The 20,089-nt window shown below is 50.4% G+C and overlaps 1 protein-coding gene across 1 annotated transcript; it reads right to left on the bottom strand.

Annotated features, from left to right (window-relative positions):
* Nucleotides 1-84: 84 nt before the first annotated feature.
* On the bottom strand, nucleotides 85-19,890 carry LOC128149274 (centrosome-associated protein CEP250-like). The gene is made up of 18 exons (XM_052804702.1): nucleotides 19,667-19,890; nucleotides 18,933-18,989; nucleotides 18,142-18,224; nucleotides 17,404-17,569; nucleotides 16,552-16,658; nucleotides 15,264-15,491; nucleotides 13,949-14,192; nucleotides 13,617-13,763; nucleotides 13,199-13,429; nucleotides 11,448-11,641; nucleotides 9,087-9,214; nucleotides 8,709-8,878; nucleotides 7,713-7,892; nucleotides 4,445-6,964; nucleotides 3,523-3,678; nucleotides 2,987-3,094; nucleotides 2,769-2,819; nucleotides 85-474 (listed from the first exon to the last, which is right to left on the bottom strand). Exons 1-18 carry the CDS (start codon nucleotides 19,763-19,765, stop codon nucleotides 283-285), a joined length of 5,061 nt encoding a protein of 1,686 aa, XP_052660662.1. The 5' UTR covers nucleotides 19,766-19,890; the 3' UTR covers nucleotides 85-282.
* Nucleotides 19,891-20,089: the final 199 nt, after the last annotated feature.

A 20,089-nucleotide genomic window follows, 5' to 3' on the forward strand; every position in this document is an offset into this window, starting at 1 on the left:
AAATCTCTTTTATTAAAAAAAAATTCTAGACAGCGCTGGCACTAGGCAATGCTTGCAAACATCAACAGAACAAATGTACCCCCGTTGAAAAAGTGCAGTCCCGCAAAATCTCTTTTATTAAAAAAAAAAAATTTTAAAATCGCTGTCGCTAGGAAATGCTTCCGGACGCAAACAGAACAGATGTACCCCCATTCCCCACAGCAAAACATAATACATTTCCGGGAAGGGCACAAGACCGGAACGCCGTGATGCTGCAGCTGCTCCTCTACAGGAAAAGAAGGTTCAGAGAGGCTGACCCAGCTTCCGAGTCTCTGCTTCCAGAACAGCAGCTTTGGGCTCCCTGACCACAGCTGCTAAGGAGCGAGACAGCTCTTGGTGAAGGTCTGACAGCTCCTGGCTGGTCTTGGCACAGCACTCAATATAGTCCTGCTTGTATTTTCGTTCTTGTGCCAGCTGCGTCTGCAGAAGGGACACCTGAAAGAGGCAAAAGGCCGAGCTCAGACAAGCCCACGCTCTTAGGACCATCCGTAGCTCCACAGATCCGGCTGTCGGGGAAGACGCACCCTCCAACTCCAGCCCTGACAAACACGTTGTCCTTGTGGAATGGGAACTAACAGGTTCCCAGAGCCACCCTGAACTGAGCTCAGATTACCGACAATTCCGAGTTTCTTTCTGGCATACCATTCACAGGTACAACACCGAGACATTACATGCCTATTAAAGAGGGAGGTTTCTACAGCATTTCGTAACCCAACCCTTTTTTTCAAAGGAGAGATTTGGCCTACTGCCACCTTAGTTCCACATGCTTTCTCCTCAGCAGGAGGACTGCTGCATACACAAGGTAGTGAAGAACCGTTCTGTTATGATCTAGTTTACAACCCTGACAGCTAGCACATGAAATGGGAGAAAACTCTCACTCTTCCTAACTTCAGAGCATTTCACAAATGAGCAGAGCATAATCTGATGAACAAAGCCCAGGAGGCAAATGAGCCTTAAAGGACTGCTGAGGCCTTCAAAATCCTCAAACTCTCATTATTTCCTGGCAACAGCGGGTTGTGCCTGCTGGGCTTTTTGGTGGGAGAGACCCAGCTGCTCTCACCTCCTGTCAGGTTGGCAGGGCAGCGCAGCCACAGCAGCTCGGGCGTGTTGCCCTCTGCCTGCTTTGGAGCGGAGGAGATGCCAGCACTGGGAGCAGCGCTCGGTGCTTTGCTGTTTCGGGGAGAACAGCTCAGGCTGGAGGTTCTCCTCTGTTTGCAAAGTGACATGTGCTTTGCCAAGGGCTCTGTTCCACATGGGAATGCCATCCCCAACCTCGAGCTAGGAGTACGAAAATATTCTTTCTTGGCAAAGGAACTCAAATAACAGAAGCAATTCCTAAAGGAGTTTTATGGCTTATGGAACCTGCTCCGTTTGAATTACAATACCAAGGTCTGCCAACGTAAAGCCAAAGCAGATAAAAAGAGGGACCCTGATCTGCTAAGCATCTAGAGCAGACTAGGTGGGAAACTCGGGCAGCCAGCTCCAGAAGGGGAATGCGAGGCGCTGAATCAGAAGCCGGTAGCGCGCGCGCATGCGCGCGGAAAGCAAGACGTCAGAGGGACTTCACAGCAAACGATACGCATAGGCTAGGGAACACCACCCCTGAAGAGAGGGACAGCTCTGACCTTCTCTCTGAAATAATAAGGGCACCTTTGTGCAACTGGGCTTGGAAGCCTCCCACGCTTTGGTAGGTAACCCAGAGGTATGCGTGGGAGAAGTGGCCATCTGCTGCTAAGAGCATCTCCCAGGAAGGGGGAGATCAAGTGCCAGTTCCGCTGTTTCCCAGACCCAGAGGAGTGCCCCAACTAGCCAGCTGAGGATGATTCTTTGAGCTGAGCACCTTCGTTTTCCTGCTGAACTGCTGGAGTAGGTCCACAGTGCAGGCAGACACAACAGTCACAGGGGGAAGGGGCTTCAATCCGTTATCTGTAGCAACAGAACTTCAGGCGCCGAGGCTTCCTGGCGAAAACACCCTTAAGGTGTAACTTGATGGCTTCAGCGGTATGCTCGGCTCACTTGCCAGAGCTGAGCACCGTGTACTTTACTCGCGTAAATCTTACAGGCATTTTGCCCTGAACACCTGCGAAGATTCACCTCCTCAGGGAGACCAGGGCGTACCAGAGCCATAAAAGCACGTGGAAGAGGAGTCTGGCGACTGCTGCTGCTGCCAGTGCCGCTGTCAAGGCATGCAATAGGGTTCAGGAGCTGGGATGTACATTCTTACACTGATAAAACAAGCGTCCACACTGTGCTTAGGTCTCCGACTCGGTCCGATACTGGGAGCGTGATTAGCACGGCATAGCAATAGGAGACTAACGGTTGCCTGAAGGCTGTAAGCTCTGGCGCTGCCTCAGATCCCTGGAGCTCTGATAGAGTGCAAGCTCTACTGTTAGCGGAGTCAAGGGAAAATGGAAGCAGTCAACAAGATGAGTAAGACTCAAGGGGAACATCCTTAGAATCTTCTCTATATTCAGGCGAGTGCCAGTGCTCTGAATTTCCTCCAATCCCTCTCCCACCACGCCTGACCTCTAGGCAAGCCAGAGACTAGACCTAGGTGCATGATGTTGTTTGGCCATGGCCAACAGATGTGTCCGACTGACTGGGTATTTCCACTGCCTGGTGTACTCACTGCCTGACAACCAAACAAAACTCGGGCTGTAGCATCGTGCAAAGCTGTGCCCCTCAGTACAGCCACGGCAGCTTTTGACGAGAGCTTTCCTACTCCTCACCTGGTTCTGCAACTCAGCTAATCGACGACTGCAGCGAGCGTGAGACTCCTCCTGTGAAGAAAATGCAAGGATTTCCTTTTGGTCTCCAGTTTGGCCAGGGCCATGGTCTACGTTCCACTTCTCTTAGGTCTATACTGGGGGGCTGCTGCCACTGGGATTTGCCACTGTTCCTCTGTATGGGCAGACCCTCCTCCCACCAAGTAAGATTCTGTTCTCACCTGTCTAGAAGCAGCCATCTTGTGCTGGTCAGAGAGCGAAAATCCGCACGCATCTGGCAGCGACCGACCACTGTGATATCTCTTCAGTCTCCTCCGTTCACGTTCCACCTGCACATTGGTGATAGGAGAAAGGGTCACAGAAACCTGCCACCAAACAAGGAGCAAAAGGAGCTCTGGACATCATGGCAAGGAGATTTCTGCTCAGAGGCTGTTAATTGCACCAGAGAATGCTGCGGGCAAAAAGCACTCGAAGGAGGCTATGGAAGAGAAAGAGCAAGAGGAAACAGTTCCTGACACAAGAGCGTCAAATGTGCCTGTATGGGGACACTGGGGCAAGAAGGGTGGGACCGGAGTGAATGCGCATTTGTGAAGGCAACGGGGTGCCAGAAGAGAGAGAAAATACAAAAGCGTGTGTCCACAGGGGGAAGTGGGAGAGGGAAGGAAACAAGCAGAGGACTCCAGAGTGCTGTCTGTGGAAATGTGGTGTGATCCAGCGGACCGTGAGGCTTTGCAGAGGCAGCGAAAGCCTGTTTTACCTGCTCGAGAGTCCTCCTGAGCTCAGCATTGAGTTGCTTCAGCTCTGCCTTCTCCAGTTCCAGCCTTGCAACTGCTCGCTGCAGACATTCCAGCTGCTGTGACAGGAGTCTCTTCTCCGAGAGCCATGATAGCTGCTCCCCTTCTGCAATAGCCTGCTGGGTATACAGAGAGGAGATTATGTGAGCCGGTGCCACATAAAGGTTAGGAGGGACAGAATCGACAAGTCGGGGAGAGTGACCGGACTCGGGAATGGACAGTGCCAAGTCCCTTCTGCTCCTCCTGGTTGACGGGCCAAAACAACACACTCTCTTCCTAGGGGCCCTCCTCCCGATCGCCGTGGGGAAATCCACACAGATTTGCCTTCCGGCCTTTTGGACTGCAGCACAAGTACATCCTGAATGCGCAATGAAGCCTTTCACCTCATCAGGCAACGGTACGAATGCCATTATTTTTAATACACTGGAAAAGCTGTACCTCAGAAATCTACATCTCTGAAAGCATCCTCTAAGCACTGTCAGCGTAGCTGCTGTGCAACCATCGTTACAAAATTCTACTGAGGTTAGTACCTTAGTTTGGTCAACTGTGCCCCTTCCTTTCCATGCCAAACCCCAACCACGACACGTTGGCTAAGCTTGCCTACCTAGGAGAGAACCAAGTATCCACCCCCAACTTTTGGACTTCATTTAATTCTAACGGCAAGCTCTGTAGTTCTTTCAGTAGTTCGGGGGCTGACAGAAAACATTTCAGCAGGTGAATGCCTTGAGCTACGCAGACAGGCAAGCCTGCTGGCTACAACCACAGTTTCTTTGGCCGAGCAGGTCATGTATTTATGGGACTATATATTCCCCTATCTTTACGGGCATCGTCATTAGAATCCTTTATTGACACTTTAGTTGACTGATGATCAGTCACACTGCCTACCTGATGATGAAACCGGTCCGTGTCCCTCTCCGAAACCGTACTCTGCAGGATGGCTATTTCTTCCCTCAGAGTCCCGTTGGCCATTTCACTCTTGGTAAGGGCAAGAGTCAGTGCTTGTGCCTTCTCTCTCCATTTGACTTCTCTGCTCTCGGTCTGCTTCAAAATAGCAATCGCGCGCTCCAATTCTTCCCCCTTGGCTTTCCGCTCATCCGCCAGTTGTTGGGTTAGCTCCTTCTGTCTTTGCAAGGAACGGTCTCTCTCCTGGAGAACTCGCCTCTTCTCTGCTTCCTCTTCCTCCCATTTCTGGAGTTTCTGGATTCGTTTCTGTAGGGTCTCCCCGCCATCCTTCCATCGCAAAGCTGATGTTAATTGCTTCAAGAGTTCACTCTGCCTCCTAAGCTCTTGTTCTCTCTCCGCCAGAGTCTTCTCTAAGTACCCGACTCTGTCTCTGTGGTTCTTGATCTCTTCGTCCTTCTTTGTCAGAGTCGGCTGAACATGCTGGAGATCTTCCCGAAGAGCTCTTACTTCCTCTTCTAACTCTTCTAGTTCACCTTCGGCCTTGGTCTCTCGTTCCGTCTCGTGCAAGGCTTCTTCCAGGAGCTTCTCTTGCTCTCTGCGATGCCTAACCTCTTCATTCTTCTTGGTTAGCCTAAGCTGGAGATTCTGCAAGGTCTTCAGTTCTTCTTCTTGGCGCTGGAGTTTTTGCATGAGAGTTTCATTGTCTTCTTCTCTCTTCCTCACCGCGTGCTCAAGCAGATCCACTTGCTGCTGGCATGATGTTAGCGCTACTTTCGTGCTTTCTTCACGAAGCCGGAACATGTTCATTTGCTCCGTCTGCCTGAGGAACTCCAAATGGTTCTCCTTCAAGATTTGGCTCATTTTGTCTAGATCCTGCTCTAGACTCTTGGCCTGCTTGCCTTCTAACTCCTTCTGCTCTCGAAGCTCCTGGACGTGCTCTTGCAAAGACACTATCTCTTGATCTCTCGCTTCTAGAGAAGATTCAGCGTATTCTAGTTTTTGCAGTATAGCTTTGGTCTGCATCGCTGCCTCCTCCTTTTGCTGTTGAAGCTTAGAGATAGCCTCCTCCAGAACCTCTATCTTTTCCTCTCTTTCTTTCAGAGTCAGTTTTGTTGCTTGGAGATTTGTTTGCTCAGCTTCACGCTTTTCCTCCTTTTCCTTCCACGCCTCACATTGCTTTCTAAGGGATAACATTTCTTGTTCTTTTTCCTTTAGTGCCACTTGAAGCTGCTGCAGAATTTCCTTCTGCTGTTCAGAGTCTTGCTCTTGTTTTTGGAAGGTCTCAATCAGTTCCTTCTGAGATTCAATCATTAAATCCTTTTCTTTCAGTATTGCTGTTGTGTATTCTAAGTCTCTGTGCAAGACATTCATCTGTTCTTCTGTTTTTTCCGCAGAGCTCCTTGCTTGTTGCTTTTGGATGTCTAGGAGTCTGTCCTTTTCTTTTAAGGTTCCTAAGGTCTGCTCCAGTTGGTCACGGACAGTCCTTAACTGCATTTCCATGACTTCTTCAGCTTCCCGGATTTGCTTTTGTTGCGACTCAAGCTCTTGATCCTTTTCAGATAAAGAGAGGGTCATCTTTTCTAGTGTCCCACGAAGCTCCTGCAGGTAGCCCTCTTGCTGTTCCTTGTACTGCTGCAAGAGTCTTAACTGATCCCTTTGAGAATCACACTCGCGCTCTCTGTCCTTAAGAACTGCCCTCAGGTCTCCAAGGCTCGCGTGCAGAGATTTCACCTGTTCTCTCTCCATTTCCAGTGCTTGGATCTGCTGAGTCAGAGACAGAAGCTCCAAGTTCTTCTCCTTCAAGTTCCCTTTCATATGATCAAGATCCACCTGCAGATTTCTCACTTGTGATGCACCGTGTCGTTCTAGAATCATTATTTTCCCTTCCTGGAATTGGATCTCCCGGTCTCTCTCCTCCAGCTCTTTGCTCATCTTGCTGACAGCAGTCCTCTGCATTTCTCGCTGCTTCTCCAGCTCCCGTATCTGTTCTTGCTGGGATCCCACCTCCCGGTCTCTCTCCTCCAGCTCTTTGCTCATCTTGCTGACAGCAGTCCTCAGCATTTCTTGCTGCTTCTCCAGCTCCTGTATCTGTTCTTGCTGGGATTCAACCTTCTGTTTTTTCTCTGTTATGTCCTTGATAACCTCACTGAGAGTAGTTTCATGCGTTTCTTTCTGGTTTTCCAGCATTCTCATCTGTTGCTGGTACAACTTCATTTCTCCCTCCCTCTCTGACAGGATGGCAGTCATATGAGTGAGACTCTCCTGCAAAGCTTTTCCCTGTGCTGCCTCTTTTTGGAGCATCTGGATTTTCTCCCGCTGCGTTTCCACTTCCTCATTTTTGATTTTTAAGATAGACAATGTAGTTTGAAGTTCTTGTTCAAGGCAGCGATTCCTATCTGTTGCTGCATTTGCTCGGGTTTCGGAGCCTGTGACTGATTCCTGAAGAAGTTTTATCTCCCGTACCAGTTCTTCTTTAACTGCTCGCAGTCTGGCCCGTTCCTGCTGCAAAACAGTGACAAAGAGGTTCAATAATTCCACCTATGTATGTTTGCTTTTCGTACTAGATTTGAACTCCTGCTTCAGTGGCAGTCAGGGGCTGCCCCCTCCCTCCCTGCCTCTCGGGATGTTGTAAGACCTTTCCTGCGCCGCCCTTTCGGTTGCGTCTTTCCCAGCTTACTCGGCCAGTCCCGTCTTCCTTTTTGCCCTTCTCCGAACCTCTTCTAGCTCTAGCGTGTTCTTTTGGGGAGGAGCTGCCAGGACCGCAGCCAGGATTTAAAGTCCAGACTAACCACGATTTAGGCAGTGGCATGATGATGTTCTCTCTGATAGGGAGGGAGGAAGGGAAGACAGAACAACCCCAACATGGGATTTCCCGTTTTTGGGGTTGGGCGTTGGGGGTTTTTTTGGACCTCTGCTGTGTAGAGTTTTCATGGTACCATCCTCTAGAACCCCGCTGTGCCCTCTTGAAGGAGTAGCGGTCAGATCACAGACACAGTTACGGTGTTCATGTTCTCTTCAGGCTGCAACGCGCTTCCTGCCTTTCTTAAACCTACACTGTGGTAGCCTCTCGCTTTGCAGGCCCTGTCCCTCACGGCACAAAGGTCTCATGGCTGCCAAGGCATCGCTCCTCTTTACAAAGGGGTAGCTAAGAGACGCTTCTACCCAGACGGACAGTGTCCAGAGAAGCACTGCCAATAAGGAGCCCAGAAGAGTAAAAAAACCACACAAATTCTCCTTTCACAGTCTTTACCTCTTGCTTGGCATTCTCCACTCTCGTCCGTTCCTCCTCTTGTTGAGCTTGCATGGTAGCAACTCTCTGCTTCATATCAAACAGCTTCTTCTCGTGCTCCCTTTCTGTCTCCGCCTTCTCCTTTTCCCACTGCTCCAGCATCTCCTGTAGCTCTGAATGGTGCCCTTCCCGCTCGCTTGCCTGATGAGGGGAGAAAAAGACTTCAAGATGGAGTCCCAGCCAAGCTTCTCAAAAAAATGGGAAGCTTCATCCCTCCCACAAACCCCCACCTCAACAGCGCACAGTAGTGGCTTTGTGCCCTCCATAAATCATGTCCTATCAAGGAACTTAAAAGGAGGGTCAGCTGGTGGAAGAAGAGGAGATGTTACCTTCCCCTCTCTGGCGGCTGCCTGTTTCCTAGCACCTCTCGCCTACGGGATTTCTCTCTAGTCTCAGAGTCTCTATTTTCAAAGCTCAACTCCATTCTCATCAAGGAAAAGATGCAGATGGACTGCAGGGTGAGAAAGAGACCAGCACCCCCATGCCCTAGTCACAAGACGGGCCACGAACTCAAGTACCAGGAACAAGGGGCTGTTCCATCTGTTCTGTATGCTTTAAGCCCAAAGATAACACCTCTGTCAACCGTGAAAGGACAGAAAGAAAGGAACAAAGTTCCCACGACTGCAGTTGGCAGGAAAGTTAGGAGTCTACTTCATGGTAGACAGGAGTCTGGTAAGATCCTACCCCTTTACTGCCATGCTTTGGGTGGGGACCACCCAACCTTCTGCTCAACTCGTCTCAGGCCCACAGGGAATCCGTGGCTTGCATTTACTGTCCCGGCATAGTCCTGTAGGTCTTCACGTGCTTTCAAGTGCGAGCCGTTGGCTCTGCTGCCTGGCCTAGCAACGTGTGGCCTATGACAGACGCTTGCTGCCATCTCACACGCTCAGGCTATTATTCTTCTAAAGCCAGCCCACAAAGCTTGCCTGAAGAATTCAGAAGCATATTGTTTCCTACCAGGTCTTGCAGGAGCTTGTTTATTTCCACTTCGTGATCAGTTTCCCGAAGTCTGAGGGTATCATTATACTGCTCTTCTGTCCGCAAGAGCTGTTGCGCCATGTTTGCCCGTTCCTGCTTCAGGAGAGATCTCTCTGCTTCCAGCTCACATTGAAGGCACTTCACTTCCCCTGCAAACGTGACAAATGGCAAGATTCAGGGCCTACACAAACAGCGGTTCTGACTTCACTAACCTTCAGCCATTTGAATTTTTTCAGTGTAGGAGGGATCTGTGTCCAGCTCCTTCACTCCTTAGAAGCACTGCAGACAGAGAGCTATTTTTATACCATCCTCCCTAGGCAGGGGGATCACCAGAAACAAAGCACACGAGGCTCTCACCTTGTATCACCTCCTTGGCCTGCCTGACTGTGTGAAGTTGGATTTCAAGCTGACTCCTGGCGATCTCCAGCTGACATAAGCGCTGCTGAGCCTCAAGCAGGCTGGATTCCAGGGTCTCCTTCCCTGACCTACAAGACGCCAATACGGAGAGAAATGAGTTTCTTGCTCCTGACGCCCACAGGGAGTTAGTCCAGTGAGAACTGGTTCAAGATCCCTACCCCTCAGTACGGAAAATGGGTTGCATGGAAACTGGTATACAGAAGGCATATTTCTGCCGTTTAAAAGAGCAATGCAGGCCCCTCCGAGGGAAAGCCCAGGCTTTGCTTATGACCTAGCGTAACACAGAAAGCCCAGACGAATTTGATCTCCATAGCCAAATCTTAAATTGCTATTGTCTGATCTATGACACACGGGTAGCTGTGCTCACAAAGTCTGTGCCAGCAAGCAAAAGCCCAGCCTCTGCTCGCAGCCCTTTGCTCATCGTCACTTCCAGGTTGCTCTGCAGGGGCACAGAGTAAGAGTATCTCCCTGGCTGACTCGTGACTTTTTGATGCCGTTCGTAGTGTACGTACAGGGAGGTGATCTTCCAGACTCCCTATATTTCAAAGGGACTAAAGCAATACATCAGATGATATAGTAAAATCTCATGCTTGTAAGCAGCATCTGTGAGAAATCTGAACTAGATTTTATCTGAACAAGGACTACCTGAAAGGAGAGACAGGTAGCCTTCAGTTTAAACTCTTGGAAGTTCAAGAGAAAAACTTGCTACTTTTCTCTAAGCGTTGCTAACTAAGTAGGCAGTAGCCCAAATGACTTGCCGCTCTTTAAAATGGAAGTTGTAGTACTGCGGAGGCAAATTGTTACATCCATAGACTTCAACCAACTGCTGCGTATGACACACAGGATTCTGGAACCAGAAGCTGAAGTTGCCTCCCTGATCTAACACGGCGTCCTGCGTGCCAGGTTCCTACCATACACAGCACTGCCTCACTAGTACAGGCATGCAACCAGGATAACATCCTTCAGGGTAAAGGGGCACCCGAGTGGTACAACAATAAGACCCACAACAGTAGGATTTCACTGCTTTGATGGACGATGGAGGATGTCTCTTCAAGAAGGAGAACAAGCACATATTTCTGACTACGCCTATCTCTGGCAGTCCAAAGTAAATATGCTCCATTTTAAGGATAAATCAAAGTCAGTCTCTAAAACACAACAGAGAAGATAAGAATCCAAAACTGTGACGACAACAACAGGCTCTTGAGAACAACGTCTGGCAAGAATAGTTGCTACAGCCCAATAATTGACAGAACATAATTCAGCTGGATCAAATAAGAGGAGCTGGAGCTCAGAAGCAGCAGCAGCTCTCAAGAAACAGACTGAGTCAAAATGGTGTTTATCAGCCTTGCTAACAACATACTCTGGAGTGGTAAGGCGTAAAAGTCAAGAAGCATGACAAACGGTCTCTAATTTGTACAGCTCTGCAAGTTCAGGAGTCTTCTAAAAAAGACCTGAGAGGAGGACAAACATCTCGATACGTTGGGTAGTTTGGGGTTGGTTTTTTTTTAAAAGCAGAACTTGTCACGTGGGATCTTAGAAACCTGATCCAGCAGAAGGACAAAATCTTGTTCCTTCCCTGCATAAACTCCTCCATGATGTCTATCTCAAAACAGCACGTGGTAAGGAGTACCGGACCCAGACATCAATGATGGGCAACAATTCCCGCAGACTGGCGACCATTCAAAAGAGGCTTCCCTGCTGCTGGTGTAACCAACTCTAGGTCCTGCACCACAGGTAACAAGAGTTAGACTAGAAACAGTAGGCCCTCAAGATTTTCAGCACGAGCCTCTAGCTTCACCCTAAACGGCAGCGTCCTACTCGCAATGTCCGTACGTAGTAGCCTTGAATTCTGAAGATCCCACGTCAAACTACTTGATAAGGAAAGATCCAAGTTCAAACGCGCAGAACAAGAAACCAAAACCAGAGAGAAGCTTTGGGTTTCAGTAAACATCTGCATGGTTTAATTACTACTCAATGCAGAGCCAAGGTACCAGATACCGAGGAATTATGCTGGCTTGCTTTGGACTTCACACAGGAACGTGCAAGGGGGCATAAACATGAGCCCAAGGCTCAGGAGAGCTTTGTTAGCTTTAGCTGTCAGAAAAATAACCTTCAAACCATGCTGTACTGGTTTGGGTTTTTGGTTTTTTTTTTGCTCGAGATTCTTCCGTTTTCTGTCCATGGAAGGTGAAAACGGCTGAAAAGCTTACAGGATGCAACGAATCCTCGTGTAATGATTATCACCTCTATAATTACAGACATTAAATAATCTCCTGCCTAGGGTCTCCCCCCTGCCTTTACCTGGCCTCTGCCAGCTGCTCTGCAAGGCCTCGTCTCTCCTGCTCCGTGGCTGCCAGTCGCACCTCTAGGGCAGCCTTCTCGTGCACCAGCAATTCCTTCTCTTTGGATATGTTGGCCAGTGCCTGCCCTTGGCGAGAGGACTCCTGCCGCAACTGCTCCAGACCACTGCTAGCTGACTCTTGCTGGCGGTGAACCTGAAAGCGGGACAAAATACAGTTAGAGTCCTTCCTCTGGAGTTCTGTGCAGAGCCAGCCAGTGCCACTTCTGAATCAGCTAGAGGAGAGAGAGCTCCGGTACTCTGGCCTGAAAGTTTAAGAGCATCTGCTTTATACCGCCCTAACACCCTGGGCTGCCAAAAGGCACTAGGGCTGTTAACCCGAAAGCGATGTGTAAGGCCCTACTGGGTTGCCTGGGACCAGACAGCCCCTTCAGGACAAACGTACACACCCCAGACTACACGTTTTCACGCAACAATACCACATCTTCCACAACTGCCACCTTGCAAACTAAAATTCTATCAGGATCTATTCCAGTGCTGGAAATTTTCAGGAAAGTTTGAGCAAAAGCAACTTTGCTCGCCGAATAAAGTGGACATACACGTGGTTTCTCCTCCTAGAAGAAGAAAAACCAACATCAAAGCGTCACCTTGTCGCAAAACACCACCACACACCTACTTCAGTGTGTACAGCAGTCGGATGCAATGAGGTGATCCTTGGCAGGGAAACAGCCCTTGTGGTGGGCAGTGTCATTTAGTGATTTACGGAAGTCTGGCTGGTGTGGCCAAAGAGATGGTAGACTCTATTTGGACAGTAGTTCATGTCAACAATACTGTTTACTTGTCTTACACAAACAAGTTGTCCAATAGACCTTGCTGGCATTCCAGCCTGAAGACTAACCGTGATTTTATAGCTTTCCTCTGCAGTATAATACCTCTGCTGGCTATTTGCCAAACAGACCACGTACTCCAAAACTAAGGCTGTCTAACAGAGAACAGACCATCAGAAACAAACAATTCTCCTCTCAAAGTTATCCCATAAGACCTAAGATTGTACATTATGAAACTGACACTGAAATGATGGCAAGCTCCCTAGTCTCCTCCAGCGATACAATTCTCCCAAGCTCTTTTTCCACTCTACCAAAACCAGTTAGTCCAGAGTAAACAGTCTCCTGTGATCACCTCTTTCTCATCTTCTCCCTCAAAGCCTAAAGAGGATCTAGCAATTCAAAGCTGCGTGTATGTCGTAAAATACAGTTCCAACGATTTCAGGATGTCATTCCCGTTCTTAGCAGTACAAGACAGCAGACGCTGACTTGCCGCTTTGTCCCGCCCTCTAGGCCCCAACAAGCGGAGCTTGGAAAGTTGCAGACTTCACAACAAAAAGCATAAATAGAAACATGCAGCCCCGGGGGTTTTTGGCCTCAGAAAATGGGTGAGGAGCTTGCTTGTTTGCTTACAGGGTAAGGATTACGCAAGGCAAATCACCTCTCTGCAGCTTATCAAAAGCCAAAAAAGAGGCCAACACAGGCAGGTGGATTAAAGGAATCTGTAGAAGCAGAGGACAACTCAGAGAATTGCACAACAGCTCTGCGAGCCATCAACACATTTCCGGAAGGAAGTAAACAAAGCCGTCTGACCTCCAGCGCTACCAAGTGTCTCCTTGACAAAAACCACTGCAGAATCCAACAGATACAGCTTCACTGAGCCAAGCAGCCAAAAGCCCACCCAGAAAGCACCAGGTTTTTGGTCTCACCTGATTGAGTTTCTCTTGGGTTTCTGCCTTCTCCTCTGCCAGCATCCTCAGCTCTACCTGCAGCCCCTCCTGTTGCTCCTCTGCTTCCTTCAGCAGCTGCTCCAGGTGGGCTTTCTCTGCGCTCAGCGCCTCATTTGTTCTCTCCCACAAGTTCAGCTTCTCCTGGTCAGAGATCTTTGCTCTCTCCATCTCGTCCACTTTACCCGACAGAACGTCAAGCTCTTGCTCCAGCTACAATCACAGAAGCACAGAGGAAATAAAATAACAGTAAGATTTACTCTGTAGGAGCTTTGGCTTGGACAGAGAAAAGAGCAACGTTTCCATATTCAGACAGTCATACTGTCTGAAGGCAAGAAGTCTGAGAAGCAGCAGCAGCTGGAGACAAACACCTGGCAAGATCTTTGACAACTCTGCTCACCTGCAACACAAGTTTGTTCAGCTGCACTTTATCCAAGGCAAGAGCTTCATTGATACTGCTCATGTTCGCTGCTGCAACGTGTAGATCGGCTATTTCAGCACTCAGCTTATTCTGAGCCCCTGTCAACTCCGCTACCGACTGCTCTGCCTGAAGAGACGAAAGAACAACATGACAACAAAGACAGGAAAATCCCTGACTTCAAGCAGCAACTCCAGATCCCCTGTCGTGTCTCTGACACACTCCCAGTTCAGCGTTCCCAACAAGCACGTGGGCACTAACTACACCAGAGAGCCTCTGTGGTCTGATCACCGTCTTCCAAGAAGGACAACAACATTGTCCCTGTCTTCTACTGCCAGAAACAGCATCTGTGGTGGTCTTGCTATCACAGCTGCCTCTCCCACAAGTGCTGCCTCGGAATAAGGTGACCATACCTTCTCCAGTGCCACGGTAAGCTCCTGTTTCTCTTGCTTCAGCAGATCCCTCTGAAGGTGCGATTCCTCCAGCATCTCTCTTGCGACCACCAACTCGCTCTGTAATAATGAATGTTCTCCTTCAAGTGCAGCTAAGTCCTTCGGTCTATGAGAAGGGGAAAGACAAACAAGTTTTTAACGTAAAAAACATTGTCCTTTCCAAAACCACGAGTATAGAATCATAGAATCATTTAGGTTGGAAAAGACCTTTGAGATCATCGAGTCCAACCGTAAACCTAACACTGCCAAGTCCACCACTAAACCGTGTCCCTAAGCACCACACTCCACAGGTCTTCGAAACACCTCCAGGGATGGTGGCTCAACCACTTCCCTGGGCAGCCCGTCCCAACGCTTGACAACCCTTTCGGTGAAGAAATTTTTCCTAAGATCCAATCTAAACCTCCCCTGGCACAACTTGAGGCCGTTTCCTCTCGTCCTATCACTTGTTACTCGGGAAAAGAGACCGACACCCACCTCGCTACAACCGCCTTTCAGGTAGCTAACAGCTTCCCGCCTGCTAGTTCTCTCTCTCCTCTTTCATACGTTGGACACAAGACTTTCCAAAGTTCTTCTTTGGGTAAGACAGACTTCTAAAGTCCACATTAATAGTCCCACAACTACTTTTGCCTTCAGCAGCGAACTGATGAAGGAGCTGGCAATCTATCTGGGGAGATGTGCATGAATTTCCCAAACTAATTATCACAGGATCACAGGATGCTTCAGGTTAGTACGTGTGATGTTGCAAAATGGCACTCCTTGCCCCAAAGGCCTTCTGCACTCAGTCTAGCGTGGAAACGGCAGTACGGAGGGGCTACATTGCATATGATGGTCCTGTGCAAATTCCTCCCAACTCCTTTAGCACAGCCCTGGGTAGCAAAAGGGCTGTACAAGAGACACAGCTCTCTTTACGCTGGTCTCCATTTCTCACCAAGAATCAGTTAATAGCAAAAACATTGTAATATGCCATCTCTTTTCCAGTCCTGCCTTACTCACAAGAGCTTCTGTCTGTCAGATGGTTTCTTCTATCCGTTCTGTTGAAGGCAATAGTTTGACTAGGGACAGGAACAAGGCTGTGCAGTATGGGTGCGTTTTAAACGTGAACACAGCCCACCCTATGAATCCAACAAGCACCCACAGAAGACAACGCTGCTAACAGCAAAGTTTAAAACACATTTACCTGTCCTGAAGCTCCTTCTTCTCCGGGTCCCCTTCGACTTGTAAGTGCATCACTGCCCAAGTCTTCTGGCTTATTTCCTGTTCCGCTTGCTGCTGTGCCTGATCCTTGAGGACAGGTCTACCCAGCGTAACGGATTCCCAGGGCCGTACGCCACAGTTTAGGTGGGAGCAGTTTACAAGTATAGATCCAGAAAGCCTCATTTGCTCTGCCTTCAGCTCTGACAAATCTCTGAAGAAGAATCAAGAAGGAGGTAACGTTCACACCACCATCTTTATCAGCTGACTCGCTTCCGAAGCACGGAATTGCGCAACAGGAAAAGCCGGCAGGAAAGACGACATCTTCGTTGGGGACGAATCACTCATCTGACACTTTGGGATCAGGACACATCTTGATCCTTGGGCAATGGGTCTATTTGATGGTTGAGGAATGAATCTCTTTTCTCCTCAGAGATAAGACGAAATGTATGGAACAGCCAGAAGGCTTCAGGAATTAACTAGCGGGTCAGGCATACTCTACGCATTAAGGAAAGCTTGTCACCAAATAAGGTAAACGGCTGACGGTAACCCAGAGTTTGAAATGGCATGCTGACACCAGAAGAATTTACTGTTAGGCTACGCTATTTTTCTCTGCACAGAAGGCAGCTGTGAGAAAGGAACCTCAGAGAGCCCAAGAACAGGAAAACAATCATAAAAGGGAGGGATCAAACTAAGCAAAATCAATTGGAGAAATGTAATAGCAGGGTAGAGAAGCTATTCTTTCTCTCAACAGTGTTGGTACAGGAATAAGCGGATGCAAACTGACCAGGATAAACGTAAGCTGGAAATGAGAAGGAAAAAATAAATATATATATATATATATATATTCATGAATGATCTTTCCATCAGGAGCAGTGGGAAAGGAAAGCCAGTGAGATTTAAGGCAAATTTTAATCACTCTATAAAAGGGGACCGCCCCGCATGCTGCATGCATAGCTTTGGTGAGTCTCTTCCAACTCGTCCACATATGCCTGTGTCTGTGTTAATATGCCCAAACATCACCATAGTCAAGTTCACCTGTTCAGGGCCTCTGCACTGCTTATAGCCTGAGCCCCTCAGCTTTATCTGAAAACCAGCAGCAAACAAAATGCTTCTGAATATAGCCTAAGGCATGCTTAATGCCATCGCTTCGGACTGCCAAAGGAGAAATTGTATCTTTAGCCGCAGCTAGGGTAACATCAAGGCTCAAAAAGCAGCTGGGAAGGGAAGCTATGTTTTTTCTGCAACGAGATCTAGCCTTCACTTCTACTCACCGGTCAGTGGCAGTCTTCATTTCCAGGAAATGACAGCGGAAGGTTACCACCTGACGCCACAGGCTGAGTAGACGGCTGCGTTCACCCCTTAGGTAGCTGTCATAAAGCTAAACAGGCCAAGACAAAAAGAAATGCCAATTCAGCCTTCGCTGTCACTGTACAAGCCTTTCAGATAGGAGAGGGTACAACCGTCATCACCAGGTCTCCTTTAAGAACTATTCCAACGGGGGCGGGGGGGGGGGCGGGCATCAAGGACTGAAGAGCCACCACAGAGGCATCCTCAGTAGACCTGCCACCTGACTGCAAAGAAGGGAACATCCACACTTCCCCTGCAGGAGCGGGTATCAACAAAGCAAACTGATCGCGATTCATCGTCTCGCCCTGCAGAGGTGTCTAACAGGCTCGGTGGAGGAAGACAAAAACAAGCCCCTCCGAGACCAGTGTCAGATTTGCTTACAACAGCCTATTGGTAAGGGAGGCCTGTCCTGTTCTTCTGTTGGCTACCCTGAATCCGAAAACACACAGACCTCTCTTTGGCCTCCACTGCTGTAGACAGAGATTTAGGAACTATTAAAACACAGACGAGCGTTCATGTGTCACTGCCCTACAGTGCCCAGCAACAGCAAGCATTTGCCTTTGAGAACGAGCAGTACGGTCACAGCACGCGGGCACCTTCCATCACCACAATTTGCTGACACTCCTCCATCTCACACCCCTGTCTTCTGCTCGTAAACACCAATACATCCTCAACAGTGCCACAACTTTCACACAGCAAGTTCTCCAGGCCAGAAATAAAACCCATTCTCATTCCACCCCGGCATCGCGTCTGACATTCCCGTCGCCCATCCTTACCTCACGTTCGCTGCGCCACTCACTCTCCTTCAATTCCAGCTCCTCCCGGGCCCTCATCCAATCCGCCGTCAGTTTTCCAACATCTTCTTTAAGGGCTGAATTAACCTCATTCGCTTCATCGAGGTGCTCCTGCAGGAGAGCGTTCACTTCTGCCAGATTCTCACACCTTGGAAAGGGAGAAACAGCAATGAGGTCACTGAACAACTGCTATCCACAAGCAGCACCCCCGTCATTTCCCAACTCCCTCAACGCTGACTTTGTTGTCAAACTGAGAGGCAGTAAAAGTGCTTGCTAGGATTAACTGAGATCTCTCTGTGATGGCGTACTCATTTGCTTCTCCTTGCTTTAAGCCTTCTACTTCCACCTACAATTGCGGTTTCCCCTTCAACTTTGATGATGCCCACAGTTCACGTCTTGCCTCCCCTTCGTGCTGTCTGATCACTGGATGCATCACCTTTCTCTAGCACTCTGCTGAGCCGCTCACCTACTGAACCACAGAATAATCTAGGCTGGAAAGGGACCTTTGGAAGTCACCCGGAATAACCCCCCGCTCAAAACAGAGACATTCAGCACACAACACTATTACTGCACCACAGAAAACAGACTGTGGACCTTTCTCCTTTCAAAGCAGCTTGCCCAGCTGCTCCCCTTGGGGAGACCAGGCAGCACTGACAGGTTTTCCCTCACTTCCACGAGCATCCAGGATACCAGGTACGAGGGAACGCTTCTTCCCTGTACCTTTGCTGCTCCTCTTCCACCTGAAGCAGTGCTTTCTCCAGGCTCTGGTCTTCTGTGGCTTCCCACCTGCCTGGAAGGGGTCCCTTCAGAAGAAAGGAAAAGTTTAGTCAAATTCTTGTCTTCCCTTCACTGCTGCTAGCATCCACCGCTTTCCGCTCCATTCGCTTGGGTAGCTCAGGAGCTCGTGGCTTCTTCCAGGCGTAACAGTGTCGTGACTATGGAGAGCAAGGGAGGTGCTCAACGCGAGTAGCTCTCCTCAGTCCCCCACCGTGGCACTCTCGCAGCTAGGTCTCCTTAGCTCACAACCGTGACTGCTCACTTCGACTTGAAGCCTGGGAATGCTCTCCTACTCTCCTACCCTCTGTTCTTCCTAGGTTTACTTTAGCCGTGAAGCAGAAAGAAAAGCACGTGGCCGTATGTTGAACGCCAGCATTCTTGCCTTCCAAAATGCCACGTTTCAACCCATTCTTTTTCAGAGACGGCCATATAACGTAACAGGCAGTGTGGCCCTCTCCTGAGCCCTAGGACAAAATGCTACGCCAGCAATAAAGCACTCTTTCTCAAAACTAAAATCCCCCTCCACAGGGTTTCCTGCACTGGCATTTCTGGGACCACTGGCTCCTCTAAGAATGGCAACTGCACAAAACACTCACAGGCAAACTTACAGCGCTGCTTTAAACCCTCAGGCAGCAAAATCTTGCTTCCCTCTGCCATTGCTTTGGGGAGCTTGCTTTGGCCTGCGTTAACGAATGCTACCTACACGGTCTTTACTTAGCAACCTGCACACTCACCCCTCCTGCTGCCAGCTGCTGCTCCAACTCTCGACACCGAGTCCGGTACTGCAGTACCTGGATGGAGACATAGAATGAAGATGAGCGAATGCAGCTTGCAACAGGCTCGGCTCCTCCTGCGTTAGCTTTTCTCCAAGTCTTTACAGCCCAAGCACAGCACGTTCCACAGCGCTGCCGATGCCGCCAACAAGAAGTCCTTACGATACAGGCAAGCTTCACTTTATCTCGTACTGAAGAAACTGAGACGGGGTTTCTTTTACACGTACTGCTACCTGCTCATCCTAAGAGCTGCCTGCCTCGGCCCGGGGCCGCCCCAAACCACCCCCGCCGGCTCGGCTCCTGCCTCTGGGACAGCCCCCTGCTAACGTGGCCCAACAAAGGCGCCTGCGAGCCGGGCATCTTTATTTCAGTACGGACAAGCCCTCACGAGAGGCTCGGCAGGGTGACAGCGGCAGGGCCAGGCGCCCAGCGGGCCGGGCCGGGCCGGGCCGGGCGGAGGAGGGCGGCTCCCGGGGCCTCCCCCGAGCTGCGGGCTCGGCGCCGTCCCGCCCGCGGCAGCGCCGGGGAACGCCCCGGGGAGGGCCCCGCTGGGGCCGCGCCTTCGCCCCCCGACGTCGCCATCGCCGCCGCCGAGGCCCCTCTCAGCGCTGCGCGGGCGGCCCGGGCACCCCGGCCCCGCCACCGCGGCCCGTCCCCGGGCAGCTCCCCGCCGGGCCGGCGCCCCCGCTCCTCACCTTCGCCTGCAGCTTCCGCACCAGCACCGCTTGCCGGTGCTGCGCCTCCTGCGAGCTCTGCAGCCGGCGCCGCAGGGAGGCCTGGCTCCGCGCCGCCATGCCCCCGCTCTCCAGCCGGGCTCCGCCGCCTGACGGGCCCCGCGGCGGGGGCTGCTCCGCGGCCTGCCCCGGCGGACCGCGCTCAGGCGCCTGCCAGAGGCGGGCGCAGCGGCTCACCCTGCCCGCCGGGCGCGACCGGGCGCCGGGCGGGAGAGCCGGGCTCGCTCGGGGCCGCTCTGTGGCAGCGCTTCCCTTCTCCCTTCTCGCTTCTCCTCGCTGCTCGCTGAGGGTGCGGGGGAGAGGCCGCCCCGGCAGCCCTTCGCTCCAGCGCGTTCCGCTCAGAGACCGTTAAGGGCCCCGCAGAACGCTGGGGGCAAAAAGCGC

Source organism: Harpia harpyja, chromosome 1, assembly GCF_026419915.1.
Source record: "Harpia harpyja isolate bHarHar1 chromosome 1, bHarHar1 primary haplotype, whole genome shotgun sequence".
NCBI classification, from domain to species: domain Eukaryota; kingdom Metazoa; phylum Chordata; class Aves; order Accipitriformes; family Accipitridae; genus Harpia; species Harpia harpyja.

Bases quoted from the DNA above. Each gene is read 5' to 3' on its own strand.
- LOC128149274 (XM_052804702.1), bottom strand. From the start codon at position 19,765: ATGGCGGCGCGGAGCCAGGCCTCCCTGCGGCGCCGGCTGCAGAGCTCG. The intron at 13,764-13,948 runs GTTGTTGTCCTT...TCGTCTCTTCAG, and splicing joins CAGTAGAAGACAGGGACAAT to GCAGAGCAGTCGGTAGCGGA. The intron at 3,095-3,522 runs GTAAAACAGGCT...ACCAATGTGCAG, and splicing joins TCAGGAGGACTCTCGAGCAG to GTGGAACGTGAACGGAGGAG.